The sequence below is a fragment of the Oncorhynchus tshawytscha genome, linkage group LG07, assembly GCF_018296145.1.
Source record: "Oncorhynchus tshawytscha isolate Ot180627B linkage group LG07, Otsh_v2.0, whole genome shotgun sequence".
Taxonomy (NCBI): domain Eukaryota; kingdom Metazoa; phylum Chordata; class Actinopteri; order Salmoniformes; family Salmonidae; genus Oncorhynchus; species Oncorhynchus tshawytscha.
Genome location: NC_056435.1, coordinates 42,069,427 through 42,095,650, shown reverse-complemented (window position 1 = coordinate 42,095,650; position 26,224 = coordinate 42,069,427). Strand labels below are relative to the sequence as shown.

Sequence of the window (26,224 nt, the reverse complement as noted above, 5' to 3'; positions counted from 1 at the left end):
GCTTTTCTGATGTTTCAAATACTTATGTCATGCAATAAAATGCAAATTAATTACTTAAAAATCATACAATGTGATTTTCTGGATTTTTGTTTTAGATTCCGTCTCTCACTGTTGAAGTGTACCTATGATAAAAATGACAGACCTCTACATGCTTTGTAAGTAGGAAAACCTGCAAAATCGGCAGTGTATCAAATACTTGTTCTCCCCACTGTATGTATATATATATATGTGTATGTATGTATATATATATATATATATATATGTGTATGTATGTATATATATATGTATGTATGTATGTATGTATGTATGTATGTATGTATGTATGTATGTATGTATGTATGTATGTATGTATGTATGTATGTATGTATGTATGCATGTATGTATATATATATATATATATATATAATTGTTTTACATAAACCACCCACGGGCCGGATTAGACCCCTCTGGTTTGTAGGGGATTGTCTAAATGAGGTTTGGTGCGGGATGTGACTCACCTGGCTTGCAGGGGATTGGCTGCAGAGGCATGGTCATCTGTGTGTCGGAGGTGACAGGTAGTTGCTGGTTGTTGGGGTGGAAGGCTGGGATCATCACGTAGGGCATGTTCACCTGCTATGACCAGGTCAGACAGAGGGCACAAGGTCAGTCACACCCAGAGTTAACCCAAAGTTACTTCAAAATTATGTTATAAAAATAGCATAAAGGACTCACCTGGATCTGCTGCTGAAGCAGGTTGATTTTGTGCTGCTGCTGGATCAGCTGCTGCTGCTGTTTGGCGATCTGAAATAAACCACACACATTTGTTGTCTTCCTCTGCTCAGATGTTACATGCTTTAACCAATGGTTGGGTGCCACGTCAGACTGTCACCGACTGACAGATTACTATAACATATGATTAGTTACAAAATACCTATCGAGGCATTTTAAGATATGGCATGAATCAGCAACGTCTGGGTGGAGGAACATGCCCATTAAAAACATATAGTCTAGCCCAGGTACACTCAGGTAAGACCAGGTAAACCCAGGTTAGGGGTCAGTGGCCTCCCAAGTGGCATAGTGGTCTAAGGCACTGCACCTCAGTGCAAGAGGCGTCACTATAGTCTCTGGTTCGAATCCAGGCTGTATCACATCCGGCCGTGATTGGGAGTCACATAGGGCTGCGCACAATTGGCCCAGCGTCGTCAGGGTTTGGCCGGGGTAGGCTATCATTGTAACAAACAAAAAATCTTAACTGACTTGCCTAGTTAAATAAAGGTTAAATAAAAACTAAAAGTGTGTGTATTAGGGGTCAAAGGTCAGGATCACCTGTTCCTGCTGCTGTCTGGCCAGCTCCATCTGCTGCTGTTGTTTCTCCAACAGCAGGGTGGCCATGTTCCTCTGCTCAGAGTGGGCTCCCAGCAGCTGCTCCCTCAGACCACTCAGTTGGTTGATCATCAACAACAACTGCAGCTCCTTCTCTGCCAAAGACTCTGGAGTGCCTGAAAGAGCAAGAGCGCAATATCATTTTTATTTGTTAAATTGGCAGCTAAGCACTAATCATGTCACTAGCATACAAATTAAGACCCTAGATTTTATTGGAAAGGAGCATCAAGCTCATCACGTGCACTTTCACCATCCTGTAGCCTAAACTGCACATGCTTTTCCAAATCGAATTGGAAGGACCACACAATATAACAAACAAATTGTCTGGCCACATTTATAAAATTGTACGGCCACTTTCTGTTTCCATCACACTTGTCGTGATTTCTTTATATGGCATGACTTTACACTCATAAAAACTGTGGTTAGAGAGAGATGAGTACAAACAGGATTATACATAGAGACCATTCGATATAGAGACAGGCAGGCAGAGACTGACAGACAAGTAAGACAGAGCACTGATGGGCCAGTCAGGGGTGAGAGGTATAGATGACGGGTCAGGGATTAGCAGAAAAGGGGTCAGGGGTAAAAGGATGAGAGGTAAAGATGAGGGGTCAGAGCTCACCTTTCAAGTGATTGCCTCCCAGGAAGCTTTTGTCCAGAAGTTTCTCCCTCCAGTCGACACTCAGCAGCTTCTCTATGGTGGGCATGACTGCCAACAGGACATGGATGAGTTTTTACTTTGTTGTTCAGTCGCCATATTATATGAACAGACAGAGTTAAATGGTGTGTGCATGTGTCTGGGGTGCGTGCATGTTGAGTGAGTGAGTGAGTGAGTGAGTGAGTGAGTGAGTGAGTGAGTGAGTGAGTGAGTGAGTGAGTGAGTGAGTTCACACATGCGTTTGAATCAATATTTCAAAACAAATCTCAAGGTCTGCTACTTTAAGGATTTCAATAGGAAAGTACATTGTGCAAACTCTCTCAAATAAGAAAAACAGACATTAGAAATTCAATGTAATCCTGTAGCCAATGATTAGGAGCACAAACTTGAGCATACTGAGAGCTAAGGTAAACTCATCTAGCCTCCTCAGTCTTAATGTGATCCACTGAAAATCCTTCACATTTACCTCTATCAATGTTCAGGAGAGATCTCCAAAGAGCAATGTAATGATTAGAAACATATTACACTGGGGAGCTGACGAGGTGTACCATACCTTCGCTGACAGTGGGCTGCTTGTGTCCCTCTGGTCGGTGGTCGGACCCCCTGTTGCCCCCCTTCATCCCCACAGGACTCTGAGACTGTTCCTTACCCAGAGAGCCCTCCTACCAAGGACAGGGAAAAACAGGGTTAAGGAGAAAACTTACCAGAACAATTGTCAGTCTGTACAGAAGGGGGCTGTTCAATCGCCATTTGTTCACTTGCTGTCGGAGCAGTATGTTATAGAGACCACCCACCGGTGAGCGACTGACGGCCATCATTTTTGCCCATTTCTATATGCAGAACTGGTTTAAACTTGTTTTGCAAATTACGGCAAGCAATCTGTTGAGAGGTGCTAAGTACTCTCATCTGGCAGACGCTCAACAATCCTACTGTCTGGCTGTGCGTTTAGAAAGCTAACAAACTGTAGCAAGCCAGCCTTTGATAAGCATACTACAACCTGATCTGTGTAAGTGTCTACAGTCGTGGCCAAAAGTTTTGAGAATGACACAAATATTAATTTCCAAAGTTTGCTGCTTCAGTGTCTTTAGATATTTTTGTCAGATATTACTATGGAATACTGAAGTATAATTACAAGCATTTCATAAGTGTCAACGGCTTTTATTGACAATTACATGAAGTTGATGCAAAGAGTCAATATTTGCAGTGTAGTCCCTTCTTTTTCAAGACCTCTGCAATCCACCCTGGCATGTTGTCAATTAACTTCTGGACCACATCCTGACTGATGGTAGCCCATTCTTGCATAATCAATGCTTGGAGTTTGTCAGAATTTGTGGGTTTTTGTTTGTCCACCCGCCTCTTGAGGATTGACCACAAATTCTCAATGGGATTAAGCTCTGGGGAGTTTCCTGGCCATGGACCCAAAATATCAATGTTTTGTTCCCCGAGCCACTTAGTTATCACTTTTGCCTTATGGCAAGGTGCTCCATCATGCTGGAAAAGGCATTGTTCGTCACCAAACTGTTCCTGGATGGTTGGGAGAAGTTGCTCTCGGAGGATGTGTTGGTACCATTCTTTATTCATGGCTGTGTTCTTAGGCAAAATTGTGAGTGAGCCGACTACCTTGGCTGAGATGCAACCCCACACATGAATAGTCTCAGGATGCTTTACTGTTGGCATGACACAGGACTGATGGTAGCGCTCACCTTGTCTTCTCCGGACAAGCTTTTTTCCGGATGCCCCAAACAATCGGAAAGGGGATTCATCAGACCGAATGACTTTACCCCAGTCCTCAGCAGTCCAATCCCTGTACCTTTTGCAGAATATCAGTCTGTCCCTGATGTTTTCCCTGAAGAGAAGTGGCTTCTTTGCTGCCCTTCTTGACACCAGGCCATCCTCCAAAAGTCTTCGCCTCACTGTGAGTGCAGATGCACTCACACCTGCCTGCTGCCATTCTTGAGCAAGCTCTGGCCTGGTGGTGCCCCAATCCCGCAGCTGAATCAACTTTAGGAGACGGTCCTGGCGCTTGCTGGACTTTCTTGGACGCCCTGAAGCCTTCTTCACAACAATTGAACCGCTCTCCATGAAGTTCTTGATGATCCGATAAATGGTTGATTAAGGTGCAATCTTACTGGCAGCAATATCCTTGCCTGTGAAGCCCTTTTTGTGCAAGCAATGATGACGGCACGTGTTTCCTTGCAGGTAACCATGGTTGACAGAGAAAGAACAATGACTCCAAGCACCACCCTCCTTTTGAAGCTTCCAGTCTGTTACTCGAACTCAATCAGCATGACAGAGTGATCTCCAGCCTTGTCCTCGTCAACACTCACACCTGTGTTATCAAGAGAATCACTGATATGATGTCAGCTGGTCCTTTTGTGGCGGGGCTGAAATGCAGTGGAAATGTTTTTTTGGGATTCAGTTCATTTGCATGGCAAAGAGGGACTTTGCAATTAATTGCAATTCATCTGATCACTCTTCATAACATTCTGGAGTATATGCAAATTGCCATCATACAAACTGAGGCAGCAGACTTTGTGAAAATTAATATTTGTGTCATTCTCAAAACTTTTGGCCACAACTGTATAGGTGGGGACTAACAGGGTGAACAGCACACCTAGATAAACAAAATAATATATTAAAATATAGAAATGGGAGGAGTTTCTCTCTTACTGAGGGTGAGCGGGAGAGGGGAGGAGTCAGCTGTCTAGACTCCGGTCTCGCTATTGGCTGATGCCCTGACCAATCACAGGCAGGAGAGGAGCGCGGCTCAGCTTTGGCTCCTCCCCCTTCCCCTCCAGACTCCTCCTCCTCCTGCTTCACACCAATGCCCACCATGCTGACATCACCGTTGGCATGGAGATGCAACACTGGGGGACTGGGCTCAACCATTCTGTTGGGAAAAGGGAAAAGAGTGAATAATAGTACAGGTGAATAGGTAGTCCATTACTGCATTAACTTTACTGCACATCTGGAGCTGACCACACACACACACACACACACACAGAGTGTGATCACCTTTATCTGTCTGTAATAGCTGTAATGAGACCAAAAGCCTTTCCAGGTGTGACTATCTCTGGGTCTCTGAACTTTGGTGTGGGTGTGTATATGGCCACTGCTTTGCATAGGGAACAGAGGACATACTGTGAATAAACACAACTGTACCTTTAGCTTGAAATCCTAGCTTCTAGTCTGGGAGACATTGTAGGTGTCAGGGAAAGTTAATCATGACAAGGTAAAGACTGCACATCACACATACACACCCACAAGCATGAAGAGGGAAAGAAACAAAAGACAGAAAGAGAGAGATGAGTGTAGTCAGGTGGAGAGAGCAGCTAGAGAGAGAGGTTGAACCTTAATGAACTCTAAAATTCTCCGACTTCAGCTGTGTTTTTTCCCCTCCTCCGCTGCAGGAGGAAAGAAAGCACGCCAGACAGGAGAACAAAACAAACAGGAGAACAAAACAAACAGAACACACAGGGCGAAAAGTGCACATATACAGTGGGACAAAAAAGTATTTAGTCAGCCACCAATTGTGCAAGTTCTCCCACTTAAAAAGATGAGGCCTGTAATTTTCATTATAGGTACACTTCAACTATGACAGACAAAATTAGAAAACAAATCCAGAAAATCACATTGTAGGATTTTTTATGAATTTATTTGCAAATTATGGTGGAAAATAAGTATTTGGTCATTAACAAAAGTTTCTCAAAACTTTATTATATACCCCTTGTTGGCAATGACAGAGGTCAAACGTTTTCTGTAAGTCTTCACAAGGTTTTCACACAATGTTGCTGGTATTTTGGCCCATTCCTCCATGCAGATCTCCTCTAGAGCAGTGATGTTTTGGGGCTGTTGCTGGGCAACACGGACTTCCAAATCCCTCCAAAGATTTTCTATGGGGTTGAGATCTGGAGACTGGCTAGGCCACTCCAGGACCTTCAAATGCTTCTTACGAAGCCACTCCTTCAATGCCCTTGCTGATGGAAGGAGGTTTTCACTCACAATCTCACGATACATGGCCCCATTCATTCTTTCCTTTACACGGATCAGTCGTCCTGGTCCCTTTGCAGAAAAACAGCCCCAAAGCATGATGTTTCCACCCCCATGCTTCACAGTAGGTATGGTGTTCTTTGAATGCAACTCAGCATTCTTTGTCCTCCAAACACGACGAGTTGAGTTTTTACCAAAAAGTTATATTTTGGTTTCATCTGACCATATGATATTCTCCCAATCTTCTTCTGGATCATCCAAATTCTCTCTAACAAACTTCCGACGGGCCTGGACATGTACTGGCTTAAGCAGGGGGACACGTCTGGCACTGCAGGATTTGAGTCCCTGGCGGCGTAGTGTGTTACTGATGGTAGGCTTTGTTACTTTGGTCCCAGCACTCTGCAGGTCATTCACTAGGTCCCCCTGTGTGGTTCTGGGATTTTTACTCACCGTTCTTGTGATCATTTGACCCCACGGGGTGAGATCTTGCGTGGAGCCCCAGATCGAGGGAGATTATCAGTGGTCTTGTATGTATTCCATTTCCTAATAATTGCTCCCACAGTTGATTTCTTCAAACCAAGCTGCTTACCTATTGCAGATTCAGTCTTCCCAGCCTGGTGCAGGTCTACAATTTTGTTTCTGGTGTCCTTTGACAGCTCTTTGGTCTTGGCCATAGTGGAGTTTGGAGTGTGACTGTTTGAGGTTGTGGACAGGTGTCTTTTATACTGATAACAAGTTCAAACAGGTGCCATTAATACAGGTAACGAGTGGAGGACAAAGAAGAAGTTACAGGTCTGTGAGAGCCATAAATCTTGCTTGTTTGTAGGTGACCAAATACTTATTTTCCACCATAATTTGCAAATAAATTCATTAAAAATCCTACAATGTGATTTTCTGGATTTTTTTTCTCATTTTGTCTGTCATAGTTGAAGTGTACCTATGATGAAAATTACAGGCCTCATCTTTTTAAGTGGGAGAACTTGCACAATTGGTGGCTGACTAAATACTTTTTTGCCCCACTGTATACAGTACCAGTCAAAAATTTAATTCAAGGGTTTTTCTTTATTTTTTACTATTTCCTAAATTGTATAATAATAGTGAATGAATCTAAACTATCAATGAACACATATGGAATCACGTAGTAACCAAAAAAAGTGTTAAATAAATCAAAATATATTTTAGATTCTTCAAAGTAGCCACACTTTGCCTTGATGACAGCTTTGCAGTCTTGGCACTCTCTCTTTGCTTATTTGAGCTGTTCTTGCCATAACATGGACCTGGTATTTTACCAAATAGCGCTATCTTCTGTATACCAACCCAAACTTGTCACAACACCACTGATTGGCTCAAAAACATGAAGGAAAGTAGTAACCAAAAAGTGTTAAACAAATCAAAAATATATTTAATATTTGAGATTCTTCAAAGTAGCCACCCTTTGCCTTGACAGCTTTGCACACACTTGGCATTCTCTCGACCAGCTTCATGAGGAATGCTTTTCCAACAGTCTTGAAGGAGTTCCCACATATGCTGAGCACTTGTTGGCTGATTTTCCTTCACTCTGCAGTCCAGCTCATCCCAAACCATCTCAGTTGTGTTGAGGTCAGGTGATTGTGGAGGCCAGGTCATCTGATGCAGAACTCCATCACTCTCCTTCTTGTTCAAATAGACCTTACACAGTCTGGAGGTGTGTTTTGGGTCATTGTCCTGTTGAAAAACAAATGATAGTGAGACTAAGGGTAAACCAGATTGGATGACGTATTACTGCAGAATGCTGTGGTAGCCATGCTGGTTAAGTGTGCCTTGAATTCTAAATAAATCAGACAGTGTCACCAGCAACGCACCCTCACACCATCACACATGCTCCTCTATGCTTCATGGTGGGAACCACATATTCATCTACTCTGCATCTCACAAAGACACAGCAGTTGAATCCAGAAATCTCAAATATGGACTCATCAGACCAAAGGACAGATTTACACTGTCCATTGCTCGTGTTTCTTGGTCCATGCAAGTCTCTTTTTATGATTGGTGTAGTGGTTTCTTTGCAGCAATTCGATCATTAAGGTCTGATTCACGCAGTCTCCTCTGAACAGTTGATGTTGAGCTGTGTCTGTCACTTGAACTCTGTGAAGCATTCATCTGGACTGCAATTTCTGAGGCTGGTAACTCTAATGAACGTATCCTCTGCAGCAGAGGTAACTCTGGGTCTTCCTTTCCTGTGGCGGTCCTCACGAGAGCCAGTTTCATCATAGTGCTGATGGACTCTCGCTTCTCTTTGCTTAACATGGACTTGGTCTTTTACCAAATAGGGCTATCTTCTGTATACCACCCCTACCTTGTCACAACACAACTGATTGGCTCAAATGCATTAAGGAAAGAAATTCCACAAATACATTTTTAACAAGGCACACCTGTTAATTGAAATGCATTCCAGGTGACTACCTCATGAAGCTGGTTGAGAGAATGCCAAGAGTTGGCAAAGCTGTCATCAAGGCAAAGGGTGGCTACTTTGAAGAATCTCAAATCTAAAATAGATTTAGATTTGTTTAACACTTTTTTGGTTACTACATGCTTTCATATGTGCTATTTCATATTGTTGATGTCTTCACTATTATTCTACAATGTGGAAAATAGTCAAAATAAAGAAAAACCATTGAATGTGTAGGTGTCCCCAAAATTGACTGGTACTGTATATACAGTTGAAGTTGGAAGTTCACACACACCTTAGCCAAATATATTTAAACTCAGTTTCTAAATTCCTGACCTTTAATCCAAATAAAGATTCCCTGTCTTAGGTCAGTTAGGATCACCACTATTTTAAGAATATGAAATGTCAGAATATTAGTAGAGAGAATGATTTAATTCAGCTTTTATTTCTTTCATTACATTCCCAGTGGGTCAGAAGTTTACATCCACTCAATTAGTATTTGGTAGAATTGCCTTCAAAATGCTTAACTTTGTTCAAACGTTTTGTGTAGTCTTCCACAACCTTCCCACAATAGGTTGGGGCCATTCCTCCTGATAGAGCTGATGTAACTTAGTCAGGTTTGTAGGCCTCCTTGCTCGCACACGCTTTTTCAGTTCTGCCCACACATTTGCTATAGGATTGAGGTCAGGGCTTTGTGATGGCCACTCCAATACCTTGACTTTGTTGTCCTTAAGCCATTTTGCTACAACTTTGGAAGTATGCTTGGGGTCATTGCCCATTTGGAACACCCATTTGAGACCAAGCTTTAACTTCCTGACTGATGTCTTAAGATGTTGCTTCAATATATCCACATAATTCTCCTGTCTCATGATGCCATCTATTTTGTGAAGTGTACCAGACCCTCCTGCAGCAAATACCACCTACAACATGATGCTGCCACCCCGTGCTTCACGGTTGGGATAGTATTCTTTGGCTTGCAAGCCTCCCCCTTTTTCCTCCAAACATAACGATGGTCATTATGGCCAAACAGTTCTATTTTTGTTTCATCAAACCATAGGACATTTCTCCAAAAAGTACAATCTTTTTCCCCTTGTGCAGATGCAAACCCTGGTCTAGCTTTTTTATGGTAGTTTTGGAACCGTGGCTTCTTCCTTGCTGAGCGGCCTTTCAGATTGTGTCAATATACGATTCGTTTTACTGTGGATATAGATATTTTTGTACCAGTCTCCTCCAGCATCTTCACAAGGTCCTTTGCTGTTGTTCTGGGATTGATTTGCACTTTTCGCACCAAAGTACGCTCATCTTTAGGAGACATTCCTGAGCAGTATGACGGCTGCGTGTTCCCATGGTGTTAATACTTGCGTACTATTGTTTGTACAGATGAACGTGGTACCTTCAGGTGTTTGGAAATTGCTCCGAAGGATGAACCAGACTTGTGGAGGTCTACAATTTTTTTTCCTGAGGTCTTGGCTGAATTGTTTTGATTTGATTTTCACATGATGTCAAGCAAAGAGGCACTGAGTTTGAAGGTAGGCCTTGAAATACATCCACATGTACACCTCCAATTGACTCAAATTATGTCAATTAGCCTATCAGAAGCTTCTAATTCAATGACATCCTTTTCTGGAATTTTCCAACTTAGTGTTTGTAAACTTCTGACCCACTGGAATTGTGATACAGTGAATTATAAGTGAAATAATCTCTGTAAACAATTGTTGGAAAAATGACTTGTGTCATGCACAAAGTAGATGTCCTAACTGACTTGCCAAAACTATAGTTTGTTAACAAGAAATGTGTGGAGTGGTTGAAAAACGAGTTTTAATGACGTGATGTATGTATGTATGTATGTATGTATGTATGTATGTATGTATGTATGTATGTATGTATGTATGTGTGTATGTGTGTATGTGTGTATGTGTGTGTGTGTGTGTGTGTGTGTGTGAGAGAGACAAAAGCCATTGTTAGACTGAGGGAACAAAGGAAGCCGGGACAATGGGCGAGAGACGGACAAAAGCCGCGGGCTGCAGGAAACAGTGCAGATAACAATGCCAGCGGAATGTGCCGACCGACCCGGGAACAGAGGGGAAAATGCAGAGTGCATAGTGATTAGAGGTCCCCCCCATTCCCCCTTTCACATTATGTCTCTACACAAAGCCACCTGCCTGCCAGAAGCCAAGGCTCTAAACCTGAGAGTGAGAGAGTGAGAGAGTGAGAGAGTGCTTCTGTCACCAACCAAGGAGGGCCTACAGCAGCACCTAGATCTTATGCACAGATTCTGTCAGACCTGGGCCCTGACAGTAAATCTCAGTAAGACCAAAATAATGGTGTTCCAAAAAAGGTCCAGTCACCAGGACCACAAATACAAATTCCATCTAGACACTGTTGCCCTAGAGCACACAAAAAACGATACATACCTTGGCCTAAACATCAGCGCCACAGGTAACTTCCACAAAGCTGTGAACGATCTGAGAGACAAGGCAAGAAGGGCATTCTATGCCATCAAAAGGAACATAAATTTCAACATACCAATTAGGATTTGGCTAAAAATACTTGAATCAGTCAGAGCCCATTGCCCTTTATGGTTGTGAGGTCTGGGGTCCGCTCACCAACCAAGACTTCACAAAATGGGACAAACACCAAATTGAGACTCTGCACGCAGAATTCTGCAAAAATATCCTCCGTGTACAACGTAGAACACCAAATAATGCATGCAGAGCAGAATTAGGCCGATACCCACTAATTATCAAAATCCAGAAAAGAGCCGTTAAATTCTATAACCACCTAAAAGGAAGCGATTCCCAAACCTTCCACAACAACATCACCTACAGAGAGATGAACCTGGAGAAGAGTCCCCTAAGCAAGCTGGTCCTGGGGCTCTGTTCACAAACACAAACACACCCTACAGAGCCCCAGGACAGCAGCACAATTAGACCCAACCAAATCATGAGAAAACAAAAAGATAATTACTTGACACATTGGAAAGAATTAACAAAAAAACAGAGCAAACTAGAATGCTATTTGGCCATACACAGAGAGTACACAGCGGCAGAATACCTGACCACTGTGACTGACCCAAAATTAAGGAAAGCTTTGACTATGTACAGACTCAGTGAGCATAGCCTTGCTATTGAGAAAGGCCGTCGTAGGCAGACATGGCTCTCAAGAGAAGACAGGCTATGTGCTCACTGCCCACAAAATGAGGTGGAAACTGAGCTGCACTTCCTAACCTCCTGCCCAATGTATGACCATATTAGAGAGACATATTTCCCTCAGATTACACAGATCCACAAAGAATTCGAAAACAAATCCAATTTTGAAAAACTCCCATATCTACTGGGTGAAATTCCACAGTGTGCCATCACAGCAGCAAGATTTGTGACCTGTTGCCACGAGAAAAGGGCAACCAGTGAAGAACACACACCATTGTAAATACAACCCATATCTATGCTTATTTTATCTTGTGTCCTTTACCATTTGTACATTGTTAAAACACTGTATATATATATATATATATATAATATGACATTTGTAATGTTATTGTTTTGAAACTTCTGTATGTGTGATGTTTACTGTTAATTTTTATTGTTTATTTCACTTTATATATTCACTTTATATATTATCTACCTCACTTGCTTTGGCAATGTTAACACATGTTTCCACATGCCAATAAAGCCCTTGAATTGAATTGAGTGAGAGTGTGAGTGAGTAGAGAGAGAGAGCGACCTAATACATTCACCAATGGCTTTACAGAGCTTTTAATGTGTTGGACGGGGAACTCTAGTTCTCAACACCACAGATTACAAGCCATAGGGTGGATATATGAGGGGGCGGGGGATGATAAAGTCTGAACTTCCTGAACATAGAGGATGGGCAATAATGCCTGTGACAACAACCTTTACAATCCACTCAAGTCCCCTCCCTCTGCACACCTCAAAGCCCTTCACCTCAAATACTCTGTTCATTTGACTGTTCGTAATGAGTGATGCTTAAGGAGTGATGCTTTTTCTCTGTAGGGGGTGTTGGTGGCAGGAAGTGTGAGAGTTTTTGGGGGGTATTTTATTATGATCCCCATCAACTGTTGCGATAGCAGCAGCTACTCATCCTGGGGTCCACAAAAAACATGAAATAATACAGAACATTAATAGACAAGAACATCAAGGACAGAACAACATACATTTTAAACATCACACAGCCAACATATCAGTACATACACACAACATATCTAGGTAAACAGGGGAGAGGTGTAGTGAGGTGTTGCTTTATCTGTTTTTTAAAACCAGGTTTGCTGTTCACTTGAGCAATCTGAGATGGAAGGGAGTTACATGCAATCAAAATCAAATTGTATTAGTCACATGCACCGAATACAACAGGTGTAGACCTTACAGTGAAATGCTTACTTACGACCCCCTAACCAACAATACAGTTTAAAAAAATACAAGTAAGAATAAGAAATAAAAGTAACAAGTAATTAAAGAGCAGCAGTAAAATAACAATAGCGAGACTGTACCGATACCCACCTGTGTACAGAGTCAATGTGCGGGGGCAACAGTTAGTTGAGGTAATATGTACATGTAGGTAGAGTTATTAAAGTGACCATGTATAGATGATAATAACAGAGAGTAGCAGCTGTGTAGGGAGGGGGGGGCAATGCAAATAGTCCGGGTAGCCATTTGATTAGATGTTCAGGAGTCTTATGGCTTGGGGATAGAAGCTGTTTAGAAACCTCTTGGACCTAGACTTGGTGCTCCGGTACCGTTTGCCGTGTGGTAGCAGAGAGAACAGTCTATGACTAGGGTTGCTGGAGTCTGTCAATTTTTAGGGCCTTCCTCCGACACCACCTGGTGTAGAGGTCCTGGATGGCAGGAAGCTTGGCCCTAGTGATGTACTGGGCCATACGCACTACCCTCTGTAGTGCCTTGCGGTCAGAGGCAGAGCATTTGCCATACCAGGCAATAATGCTCTCGATGGTGTAGCTGTAGAACTTTTTGGATCTGAGGACCCATGCAGGTCAGAGACCTGGCCACGAAATAGACTATTTCGTTGTTGATCAGGCCTACCACCGTTGTGTCATCGGCAAACTTAATGATGGTGTTGGAGTCATGCCTGGCCATGCAGTCATGAGTGAACAGGGAGTACAGGAGGGGACTGAGCATGCACCGCATGATCGCCCCTTACACGTGGCAGATGTAAACAAACCACCTGGGGGCCTGTTTAAAGGTCTTATCCAGTTGCAGAGGAAGGTGTTCAGTCCCAGGGTCCTTAGCCTATTGATGAGCTTCACTATGGTGTGGAACAGCTGTGCTCATGCATGCATTCTCAGTGTCATTTGCCAGGTGGGAAAGGGCATAGAAGTAGTTTAGCTCATCTGGGAGGCTGTTAGGGCACAAATGGGCAGCTTAGGCTGTGATTCCCTTTGGTGTTGATGTGAAGCCCTGCCACATCCGATGAGCGTCAGAGCTGGTGTAGTACAATCGATCTTAGTCCTGTATTGACGCTTTGCCTGTTTGATGGTTCATCAGAGGGCATAGAAGGATTTCTTTGAAGCTTCCGGGTTAGCGTCCTTGAAAGTGGAAGCTCTACCCTTCAGCTCAGTGCAGATGTTGCCTGTAATCCATGGCTTCTGGTTTCAGTGTCATTTGTACGTATGGTAGTTTACAGTGGGAGGCTCGTCATGGGCGATGCACTTATTGATGAAGCCCTGCCAATCCGATACTGATGGTGTGTACAATCCTTAGTCAATGCCATTGCCTGTTTGAGGAATCCTGGAACATATTCCAGTCTGTGCTAGCAAAACAGTCCTGTAGTTCAGCATTTGCTGACCACTTTTTTTTATTTCAAATCAAATCAAATTTTATTTGTCACATACACATGGTTAGCAGATGTTAATGCGAGTGTAGCGAAATGCTTGTGCTTCTAGTTCCGACAATGCAGTAATAACCAACAAGTAATCTAACTAACAATTCCAAAACTACTGTCTTATACACAGTGTAAGGGGATAAAGAATATGTACATAAGGATATATGAATGAGTGATGGTACAGAGCAGCATAGGCAAGATACAGTAGATGGTATCGAGTACAGTATATACATATGAGATGAGTATGTAAACAAAGTGGCATAGTTAAAGTGGCTAGTGATACATGTATTACATAAGGATGCAGTCGATGATATAGAGTACAGTATATACGTATGCATATGAGATGAATAATGTAGGGTAAGTAACATTATATAAGGTAGCATTGTTTAAAGTGGCTAGTGATATATTTACATAATTTCCCATCAATTCCCATTATTAAAGTGGCTGGAGTTGAGTCAGTGTCAGTGTCAGTGTCAGTGTGTGGCAGCAGCCACTCAATGTTAGTGGTGGCTGTTTAACAGTCTGATGGCCTTGAGATAGAAGCTGTTTTTCAGTCTCTCGGTCCCAGCTTTGATGCACCTGTACTGACCTCGCCTTCTGGATGATAGCGGGGTGAACAGGCAGTGGCTCGGGTGGTTGTTGTCCTTGATGATCTTTATGGCCTTCCTGTAACATCGGGTGGTGTAGGTGTCCTGGAGGGCAGGTAGTTTGCCCCCGGTGATGCGTTTTGCAGACCTCACTACCCTCTGGAGAGCCTTACGGTTGTAGGCGGAGCAGTTGCCGTACCAGGCGGTGATACAGCCCGCCAGGATGCTCTCGATTGTGCATCTGTAGAAGTTTGTGAGTGCTTTTGGTGACAAGCCGAATTTCTTCAGCCTCCTGAGGTTGAAGAGGCGCTGCTGCGCCTTCTTCACGATGCTGTCTGTGTGAGTGGACCAATTCAGTTTGTCTGTGATGTGTATGCCGAGGAACTTAAAACTTGCTACCCTCTCCACTACTGTTCCATCGATGTGGATAGGGGGTGTTCCCTCTGCTGTTTCCTGAAGTCCACAATCATCTCCTTAGTTTTGTTGACGTTGAGTGTGAGGTTATTTTCCTGACACCACACTCCGAGGGCCCTCACCTCCTCCCATGTAGGCCGTCTCGTCATTGTTGGTAATCAAGCCTACCACTGTTGTGTCGTCCGCAAACTTGATGATTGAGTTGGAGGCGTGCGTGGCCACGCAGTCGTGGGTGAACAGGGAGTACAGGAGAGGGCTCAGAACGCACCCTTTTGGGGCCCCAGTGTTGAGGATCAGCGGGGTGGAGATGTTGTTGCCTACCCTCACCACCTGGGGGCGGCCCGTCAGGAAGTCCAGTACCCAGTTGCACAGGGCGGGGTCGAGACCCAGGGTCTCGAGCTTGATGACGAGCTTGGAGGGTACTATGGTGTTGAATGCCGAGCTGTAGTCGATGAACAGCATTCTCACATAGGTATTCCTCTTGTCCAGATGGGTTAGGGCAGTGTGCAGTGTGGTTGAGATTGCATCGTCTGTGGACCTATTTGGGCGGTAAGCAAATTGGAGTGGGTCTAGGGTGTCAGGTAGGGTGGTTGATATGGTCCTTGACTAGTCTCTCAAAGCACTTCATGATGACGGAAGTGAGTGCTACGGGGCGGTAGTCGTTTAGCTCAGTTACCTTAGCTTTCTTGGGAACAGGAACAGTGGTGGCCCTCTTGAAGCATGTGGGAACAGCAGACTGGTATAGGGATTGATTGAATATGTCCGTAAACACACCGGCCAGCTGGTCTGCGCATGCTCTGAGGGCGCGGCTGGGGATGCCGTCTGGGCCTGCAGCCTTGCGAGGGTTAACACGTTTAAATGTCTTACTCACCTCGGCTGCAGTGAAGGAGAGTCCGCATGTTTTCGTTGCAGGCCGTGTCAGTGGCACTGTATTGTCCTCAAAGCGGGCAAAAAAGTTATTTAGTCTGCCTGGGAGCAAGACGTCCTGGTCCGTGACTGGGCTGGATTTCTTCTTGTAGTCCGTGATTGACTGTAGACCCTGCCACATGCCTCGTGTCTGAGCCGTTGAATTGAGATTCTACTTTGTCCCTGTACTGACGCTTAGCTTGTTTGATAGCCTTGCGGAGGGAATAGCTGCACTGTTTGTATTCGGTCATGTTACCAGTCACCTTGCCCTGATTAAAAGCAGTGGTTCGCGCTTTCAGTTTCACGCGAATGCTGCCATCAATCCACGGTTTCTGGTTAGGGAATGTTTTAATCATTGCTATGGGAACGACATCTTCAACGCACGTTCTAATGAACTCGCACACCGAATCAGCGTATTCGTCAATATTGTTATCTGACGCAATACGAAACATATCCCAGTCCACGTGATGGAAGCAGTCTTGGAGTGTGGAGTCAGCTTGGTCGGACCAGCGTTGGACAGACCTCAGCGTGGGAGCCTCTTGTTTTAGTTTCTGTCTGTAGGCAGGGATCAACAAAATGGAGTCGTGGTCAGCTTTTCCGAAAGGAGGGCGGGGCAAGGCCTTATATGCGTCGCGGAAGTTAGAGTAACAATGATCCAAGGTTTTTCCACCCCTGGTTGCGCAATAGATATGCTGATAAAATTTAGGGAGTCTTGTTTTCAGATTAGCCTTGTTAAAATCCCCAGCTACAATGAATGCAGCCTCCGGATAAATGGATTCAAGTTTGCAAAGAGTCAAATAAAGTTCGTTCAGAGCCATCGATGTGTCTGCTTGGGGGGGGATATATACGGCTGTGATTATAATCGAAGAGAATTCTCTTGGTAGATAATGCGGTCTACATTTGATTGTGAGGAATTCTAAATCAGGTGAACAGAAGGATTTGAGTTCCTGTATGTTTCTTTCGTCACACCATTTATCGAGTCACTGGTGATCCTGCTTTCATTTTTGCTTGTAAGCAGGAATCAGGGAGATAGAATTATGGTCAGATTTTCCAAATGGAGGGCGAGGGCGAGCTTTGGTATGCGTCTCTGTGTGTGGAGTAAAAGTGGTCTAGAGTTGTTTTTTCATCTGGTTGCACATTTAACATGATGATAGAAATTTGGTAAGACGGATTTAAGTTTCCCTGCATTAAAGTTCCCGGCTACTAGGAGCGCCTATGGATGAGCGTTTTCCTGTTTGCTTATGGTGGAATGCAGTGCATTCAGTGCAGTCTTAGTGCCTGCATCAGTCTGTGGTGGTATGTAGACAGCTACGAAAAATACAGATGAAAACTCTTTGGTAAATAGTGTGGTCTACAGCTTATCATGAGATACTCTACCTCAAGCGAGCAAAAACTTGAGACTTCCTTAGATATTGTGCACCAACTGTCATTTACAACTCTCATTTACAAAAATACAGAGTCCGCCACCCCTTGTCTTACCAGACGCCGCTGTTCTGTCCTGCCGATACAGCGTATACAGTGTATAACCAGCAAGCTGTATGTTGATAATGTCATCGTTCAGCCACGACTCCGTGAAGCAGAACATATTACAGTTGTTAATGTCCCGTTGGTAGTTTAATCTTCCGCGTCGGTCATCAATTTATTTCCAAAAAGACTGCACGTTAGCAAGCAGAATGGAAGGAATTGGGGGTTTATTCAATCGCATACGAATTCTCAGAAGACAGACCGTTCTCTGGGCCCTTTTTCTCCGCCTTCTTGTCATGCAAATGATGGGCCTGTTCTGGGCCTGTTCCCTGGAAAGCAGTATATCATTCACGTCAGACTCGTCAAAAGAAAAAAAAGATTGTGCCAGTCCGTGGTGAGTAATTTCAGTTCTGATGTCCAGAAGTTATTTTCGATCAAAAGAGACAGTAGCAGCAACATTAAGTACAAAATAAGTTACAAACAACACAAAAAAAAACACAATTAGTTATGTAAAACGTGAACCTTGTTCTCCGGCACCATCTTGTTGTAATCATGGCTCTAAATCAGGGATCACCAACTAGATTCAGCTGCGGGCCAATCTTTTCTTGTGCGGATAATTGTAGAAGCCCAAACAGATATAATATTTGACTAAAACAATAATTTCAAACCTTGATTACATTTGTATAGTCTTTCTATTATGTGTGGGAATAGTTGGGAACAGACTTAGATCACTTGGAGCTGATTTCCTGGTGTTTTTACAGTCATGTCCAACAATGAATTTGCACAGAAAACTTTGGGGGCAAAATAAAACCACCTGCAGGCCGCCAGTTGGAGAATCTTGATCTATATAAAACTGTACGTTTTCTTGAATTTGTTCTGGATTTGGAGACTGTGAAAAGACTCCTGGTGGCATGTCTGGTGGGGTAAGTGTGTGTCAGTGCTGTGTGTAAGTTGACTGTGCAAACAATTTGGAATTTTCAACAAATTAATGATGCTTCTAAAAACAAGAAGTAATGCAGTCAACCTTTCCTCTACTTTGAGCCAAGAGAGACTGGCATGCAATCCCGATCTGTTCACCGGATGTGCTACTGATCCAGTTTCTGCTGTTCTGCCTGCAGATATGGAACCCTGACCTGTGTACTGTTCATGCTACTCTGCACCTACTGTCTCAAGTTATGAAAAGTCAACTGACAATTACTCCAGAGGTGCTGACCTGTTGCACCCTCTACAACCACTGTGATTATTATTTGACCCTGCTGATCATCTATGAACATCTTGAAGATTGATCTGGCCTTAATGGCCATGTACTCTTATAATCTCCACCCGGCACAGCCAGAAGAGGAATGACCACCCCTCAGAGCCTGGTTCCTCTCTAGGTTTATTCTTAGATTCCAGCCTTTCTAGGGAGGTTTTGCTAGCCACCGTGCTTCTACATCTGCATTGCTTGCTCTATGGGGTTTTAGGCTCGCTTTCTGTATAAACACTTTGTGACAACTGCTGATCTAAAAAGGGGCTTTATAAATGTATTTGATTCATAGTATTGATATTAGCCCTCTGAACACAGTGAAGAGCAAGACATGCCGCTCTGTTCTGGGCTAGCTGCAGTTTTTCTAGGTCCTTCTTTGCAGCACCTGACCATACAACTGGTCACCCCTCTCTCTGTGTCCATGGACACAAAGGCAGAATGAATCTGATTGAGTTACAGACCTGCTGACAGCCTGGTTTGCACTAAGGTGTGTGTGCAGGTTATCTGGGGTTGAGGTCCGGGGTCCATATCTAATCTTAGAGAGTTAAACAATGCTGTAGCATAAGAGCTCAGACAATGCTAGGGCTTGCCTCGTCTCGGGCCTCCCATGTAGAATTGTAGTGTGATTTGAATAAATTGTTACATGTCATATCAGCAAGCCATGACACCCACCATCTCAGATTGTTCTGAAATAATTGATGTAGTTAAGACTAGCTTGGGGGAAAACATCACCAGATTCACAGGGACTACATTACATAGGATGAAAAAGCAATACTATAAGCAGCAGCTCCATACTACTTGTCAGACAGAGAACTGATACGGTATACTGGTTGTTGGGGTGGGAGTGGCACAGTGGAGGCTCCTCAGAGGAGGAAGGGGAGGACCATTCTCCTCAGTGAATTTCATATAATAAAAATTCTAAAACATTTAAAATAAATCCTTTTTAGATAAAACTATACTAAGAGTATTAATGTCACCAAATAATTTATTAAAACACACTGTTTTGCAATGAAGGTCTACAGTAACCTCAACAACACTCTTTAGGGTAGAACGTATTTAAAAGGAACAATTCAAAACATTTACATACATTTAGGATAGTATTGCAGTTAAACAGAGTTAGCATTTTTCTTAAGTGCAGCAACAAAATACTTCTCCAAGACTGTTGTACTGAAGTTCAAATGGAATGGAAACTCTGAAACAGGTGAAAGCCACTTCCACTACATTGCGTTCACCAATCCAGTCATGTTCAGATCAGTGATTACTTCTAGGAAAGGAGGAAGGATGAAAGCGGATGGAGGAAAGGGAGGGAGCATGTCTAAACCTCAGCGATAAGATCAGCACTGAATCTGAGCTGTGACACCTCTGAAATCGAACTCTTCCCATGAGGCACTAAAAAGTCGACACAAAAGATTCAGTTACCAAACATGTTGTAACTTGTAAACCCAACATCTCACCCCGGGGCATCTGCAATGCAAAGGCATTCGGTTGTTCTCCCTCCATCTTTAGTTTGCTCAGTGTCGTCTTTGTTGTTTTCCAAACATGGTCTGAAGGGGACCGGGGTGGGGGGCTTTTAGAGAGAGCACTGAGCCAGTATCATAACAGCACACGATGGCTGATCAAGTGAACTCTGAGACTGACAGCTCTATAGACAAAAGCTCTGCAGGGACTCCTCTGGGTAGAGAGAGAGACACTGAAACACAGAACTAACTTGACACACATCTCCTGCTGGAAGAAACATTTCCAAACTGTTTATAAAGTTGTGTTAAATTGTCCTGAGCCTTTAAATATCTCAGGCTGGATACAATCAAACCTGCTTTAGGAATGTTTAAATGCTCTGGCAAAGATAGCATGTTGACCTGCAGTTATTCTGCAGCCCAGAGTGGTTGGTTCCCTTATGCCCGGGGGCCTGGCACAGTGGCAGGTGAGGCTGGCGATGCCAAAATTAAAGCCTGAACGGTGGCTGGGACACAACCCTTAACAGGTGCACCATAGCACAGGTGCATACGCTTAGTGGGACTCTAGTCCCATGGTCTTCCCTGGGGGAATGAAGTTATGAAACCCCTGTAGAGCCATTCACTCTCCCTAATGTTTAATAACACTTTATTACACAGTCATATGCTTCATTTGGTGTTACTGTTAATATGTAATAATGGCAATAACTTCACGCTAAATTGTATTTTGTGTTGCTGGTTCATCTGAATCCCAAACAAAACAAAAAAGGTAATTGTTCATTAACAATTTTACCATAAAATGTCTATATTTCCACACCAGCTAAACAATGCAGTACAATACATCATGATATTGTCACAAGCAAGTCGTTAATGACAACTCTGGAGAAACAAGCAGTCGGTCATTTACATTTCTCAATCAGAGAGAAAAGTAAAGGTTAAGGAGAGGTATCTCTTAGGTGTGGAGGTCTACAGACTTAAGAGGATCCCTCCACAGCAGAAACAGGTAATGTTGTCAGCAGGCAGGCAGGCAGGCTCTTTCTCAGCACAGAGCCACGCTGCAGACTGAACTCTCTGTTTCCTTCAAACACTAACTCTGTCTCTCTAGCTCCCTCCCTCTCTATGTCCCTCTAACCATCTCTTACTTCCTCTCCCCCTATTGGTCTTCACGTTTACCTCCAGTCATGGCGACCGTGCCTCTGAGTCAAACAATCCAATACTTTGCATCATATAGGTTTTGCCCCTGTGACCTATAACATTAATGTGTGATAAGGATTCCACCCCACTGTGGATTCAACCATGCTGGATCTCACTGAAGATGACCATCAATTAGTATCTGGCTCGTTAAAAGGCCACCAATTAACTGAAAGACACTTTGAATCGCTCATTTAGAGATTTTCTCTGAAAAATATAGGACAAATGCCATCCCTTTAAAATAGTTAGCAAGAATATTTCAAATAGTTTAACATGGGCTAATTAACGGAGTTGAGATGAAGACCTGGATCCACAGTGGGTTCCCAAGACCATGTTCCTCTCTCAGTCCCCCTTGGCTCATAGACAGCCTCAGGCTCAGACCATGTGTCAGGTATTTAGTATACTAAGCCTTGTTGTGAGAGAACAACTCAACACATACATATGTCTGTTATGATGACCCCAACATGCGAAGCCTGCTGTGTGTCTGTCTTTACTTGATATTAGATTTTATGGAGGGAGGGGTTGGCAAGATGACAGAAACTCAATCTGATAGTGTTGTGGATGGCATGGTTGGTTGTTTCTCTTATAGTGTTCTGCGGGACAACATTTCTCTCTCTCTCTTACGCACGCACGTACCCACACATACACACGCTTGCTTTCTGCCTCAGCATGGGTAGGGTCTGAAGCAGGTTTCTTGTGTTGTGTTGCTGAATGGGTCTCATTAGGAACTGAGCTCTCAAGGCCAGACATACAAAAGCTTTCCTACCCTTCCTCTCCTCTCCCTCCTGGCCGAACCCAGGGGGCTACCCACTGGCCACAGAATACACTCACACAGACAACAGATTCATTCAGTTAATCTCACACACACACACACACACACACACACAGGCCTGCTGTGAGGAGTTGTAAAGTGTGATACCGCCAGAGGAGAGGTAGCTGATGTTGAATTAGTATTGTTCTCTGTGGTTGATGGCCAGATATCATCAAAAAGAGCAGTGTTGGGAACTCAAGGATACACCGGGAAAAACATTTTTAAATCCATGTGGAGCTCAGGGATGGCCCCAAGGCACACTGATGCCACATGTTCACTTTGTTAAAGATGCACTATGCAGAAATACCTCTGCCATTTCCTGATTGTTAACATTTGAATAGTTTGCCTAATTTCAGTTTGTGACTCAAAACAAGCAAATATAGCGTAGAGAATAATTGTACTAACTGCTGTGAAATACATTTTCCATAATCAAAAATATTATATTTTCAGGTGTTTAAAGCTGGTGTACAAAACTGAAAGTAAAAGAAGCAAGACTAAACTTACATTGCATTCAGAAAGTATTCAGACCACTTCCCTTTTTCTACATTTTGTTACGTTACAGCCTTATTCTAAAATGTATTAAATATTTTTTTAAATCTCAATCTACACACAATACCCAATAATGACAGTAAAAACAGGTTGGTAGAAAGGTTTGTATTCAGACCCTTTGCTATTAAACTCGAATTTGAGCTCTGGTGCATCCTGTTTCCATTGATCATCCTTGAGATGTTGCTACAACTTGATTGGAGTCCACCTGTGGTAAATTCAATTGATTGGACATGATTTGGAAAGGCACACACCTGTCCATATAAGGTCCCACAGTTGACCGTGCATGTCAGAGCAAAAACCAAGCCATGAGGTTGAAGAAATTGTCCGTAGAGCTCTGAGACAGGATTGTGTCGGGGCACAGATCTGTGGAAGGGTACCAACACATTTCTGCAGCATTAAAGGTCCCCAAGAACACAGTGGCGTCCATCATTCTTAAACAGAAGAAGTTTGGAACCACCAAGACTCTTCCTAGAGCTGGCCGCCTGGCCAAACTGAGCAATCAGGGGAGAAGGGCCTTAGTCAGAGAGGTGGCCAAGAACCCGATGGTCACTCTGAGAGAGCTCCAGAGTTCCTCTGTGGAGATAGGAGAACCTTCCAGAAGGACAACCATCTCTGCAGCACTCCACCAATCAGGCCTTTGGTAGAGTGGCCAGACGGAAGCCATTTCTCAGTAAAAGGCACGACAGCCCTCTTGGAGTTTGCCCAAAGGCACCTAAAGGACTCTCAGACCACGAGAAACAAGATTTTCTGGTCTGATGAAACCAAGATTGAGCTCTTTGTCCTGAATACCAAGTGTCAGGTCTGGAGGAAACCTGCCACTATCATTACGGTGAAGCGTGGTGGTGACAGCATCATGCTGTGGGGATGTTTTTCAGCAGTAGGGACTGGGAGACTAGACAGGATTGAGGGAAATAGGAACAGAGCAAAGTACAGAGTGTTCCTTGATGAAAACCTGCTCCAGAGCACTCAGGACCTCTGACTGGGGCATAGGTTCACCTTCAAACAGGACAACGACCTTAAGCACACAGCCAAGACAATGCAGGAGTAGCTTCGGGACAAGTCTCGAATGGCCCAACCAGAGCCCAGACATTAACCTGATTGAACATCTCTGGAGAGACCTGAAAATAGCTGTACAGCGACGCTCCCCATCCAACCTGACAGTGCTTGAGAGGATCTGCAGAAAAGAATGGGAGAAACTCCCCAAATATAGGTGTGCCAAGCTTGTAGCATCATACCCAAGAAGAGTCGAGGTTGTAATTGCTGCCACGGGTGCTTCAACAAAGTATTGAGTAAAGGTCTGAATACTTATAAATGTTAAATAATGAGTTTGTTATTTTTAACAAATGTGCAAACATTTCTATAAACCTGTTTTTGCTTTGTCATTATGGGCTATTGTGTGTAGATTGATGAGGGGAAAAAAACAACTTAATCCATTTTAGTGTAAGGCTGTAACGTAACAAAATGTGGAAAAAGTCAAGGGGTATGAATACTTTCCGAATGCACTGTAAGAACGAGAAGCATAGAAATAACCCACATAGAACAGATCTACCGCTTCTTAGGCTTGTTTTCAATGACAATGAATTATCTAAAACTCACATTTATGTGAATTTGGTTGGGTCGCCCAAAAAGTTACAATTCGCAGTTTTAATTATATAAACCTACAGTTTGAGCACGCTATGCTCTCCTTTTGCGTCCTCCCTCTTCTTTCTCTGCGTCCTCCCTCTTCTTTCTCTGCGTCCTCCCTCTTCTTTCTCTGCGTCCTCCCTCTTCTTTCTCTGCGTCCTCCCTCTTCTTTCTCTGCGTCCTCCCTCTTCTTTCTCTGCGTCCTCCCTCTTCTTTCTCTGCGTCCTCCCTCTTTCTCTGCGTCCTCCCTCTTTCTCTGCGTCCTCCCTCTTTCTCTGCGTCCTCCCTCTTTCTCTGCGTCCTCCCTCTTCATATAAATAGGCTGATGACACAATCACACTTTTCACAAAAAGAGAGAAAGGAGAAAAAAGAAAAGAAAATAAGAGAAAGGGACTGGCTCTGGCACAGCGGCTCCTTTCTTCTGCTTTCAGAAATGCAGGTTAAAAAGCAGCCTCTTTTCATCCTCTCTCTCCATCTCTCTCAGACTCAGGAACAGGCAATGTATTGTGGTGGATAGAAAAGGATACTGTGGCATTTATCAGAGAGGAGGAAAAGAAAGACAAAACATACTCCCAATCAAGAGAAAGAATAAGAGAAGGGGAAGAAAGGATGTGTATAAAGGGCCCCTTTTTGCCCAAACCCCACCCCCTCATACCCCTTCAGGCTAACTCAGACAAAAGGGGCAGGCACACACAATGAACTGTCTCCTTTAGCCTCGGCACACTTTGTATCTAAGGCCCATTCAGGACCACTACTTTGGGTCACCCACGTGTTCACAGAGCATATGTGGCTGAGAAAGGGTGTGGGTGTGTGCGTGTATAGGTCCCCGTTTGCTGAGGGCCTTATAGACTGGCGGGCCATGGCTCGGAGGCGTTGTCATGGAGATTTCTTTGCGCAGTAAGGACAACATCAAGTGATTCTAAAGAAGGCACCGATGCTACATGTGGTATCGCTTGAAAATGTCGGCAATCAGACGTCTACAGCGGGTGGTCCCTAAAACACAGCGAGCTGAAAGATTGCCACTGCTTTACACACTAACACACATCTAACCTAACAGAAAAGACAGTGAATGTGTGTGCCTCAGCCTCTCCAGAGTTTATATATCTTCAAGAGTCTCAAATCCACCCATATCACGTTTAGTATTGAGAAATAGTGTGAGAGAGAGCGAGCTGTCATTTCCATAAATTGGAAATGGGGCCGGAGGGTAGGACTGACATTTTATTGGCTCTTAACCAACCATGCTATTTTTTTATTTTTTTTTGCATTGGTCATAACTTATTTTGTACATAATGTTGCTGCTACTGTCTCTTATGATCGAAAAGAGCTTCTGGACATCAGAACTGGGATTACTCACTTCAAATTGCCTTCCATCCTGCTAGCTAACGTTAAATCAGTGGAAAATAAATGGGACGAACTGAAAGCACGTGTACCCTACCAACAGGACATTAAAAACTGTAATATCTTATGTTTCACAGAGTCATGGCTGAACAACGACATTAACATACAACTGGTGGGTTATACACTCTTTCGGCAGGACAGAACAGCAGCCTCTGGTAAGACAAGGGGCGGGGCCTATGCATATTTGTAAACAATAGCTGGTGCACGATATCTAAGGAAGTCTCAAGGTTTTGCTCACCTGAGGTAGAGGATCTCATGATAGTGTGGTCTACAGCTTATCTACCTAGAGT

General features: G+C 43.6%; 1 protein-coding gene across 1 annotated transcript in view; it reads right to left on the bottom strand.

The window, feature by feature from the left end:
• LOC112254529 (transcription factor SOX-13) overlaps positions 1-26,224 on the bottom strand; it is a 72,536-nt gene that overhangs the window by 30,454 nt on the left and 15,858 nt on the right. The window contains exons 2-7 of the mRNA XM_042324433.1: positions 4,691-4,910; positions 2,574-2,682; positions 1,985-2,071; positions 1,306-1,478; positions 712-780; positions 498-609 (exon numbers count right to left, since the gene is read on the bottom strand). Coding sequence (XP_042180367.1) covers positions 498-609; positions 712-780; positions 1,306-1,478; positions 1,985-2,071; positions 2,574-2,682; positions 4,691-4,909 — 769 coding nt within the window. The 5' untranslated portion in view covers position 4,910. The remainder of the gene's footprint in view (positions 1-497; positions 610-711; positions 781-1,305; positions 1,479-1,984; positions 2,072-2,573; positions 2,683-4,690; positions 4,911-26,224) is intronic.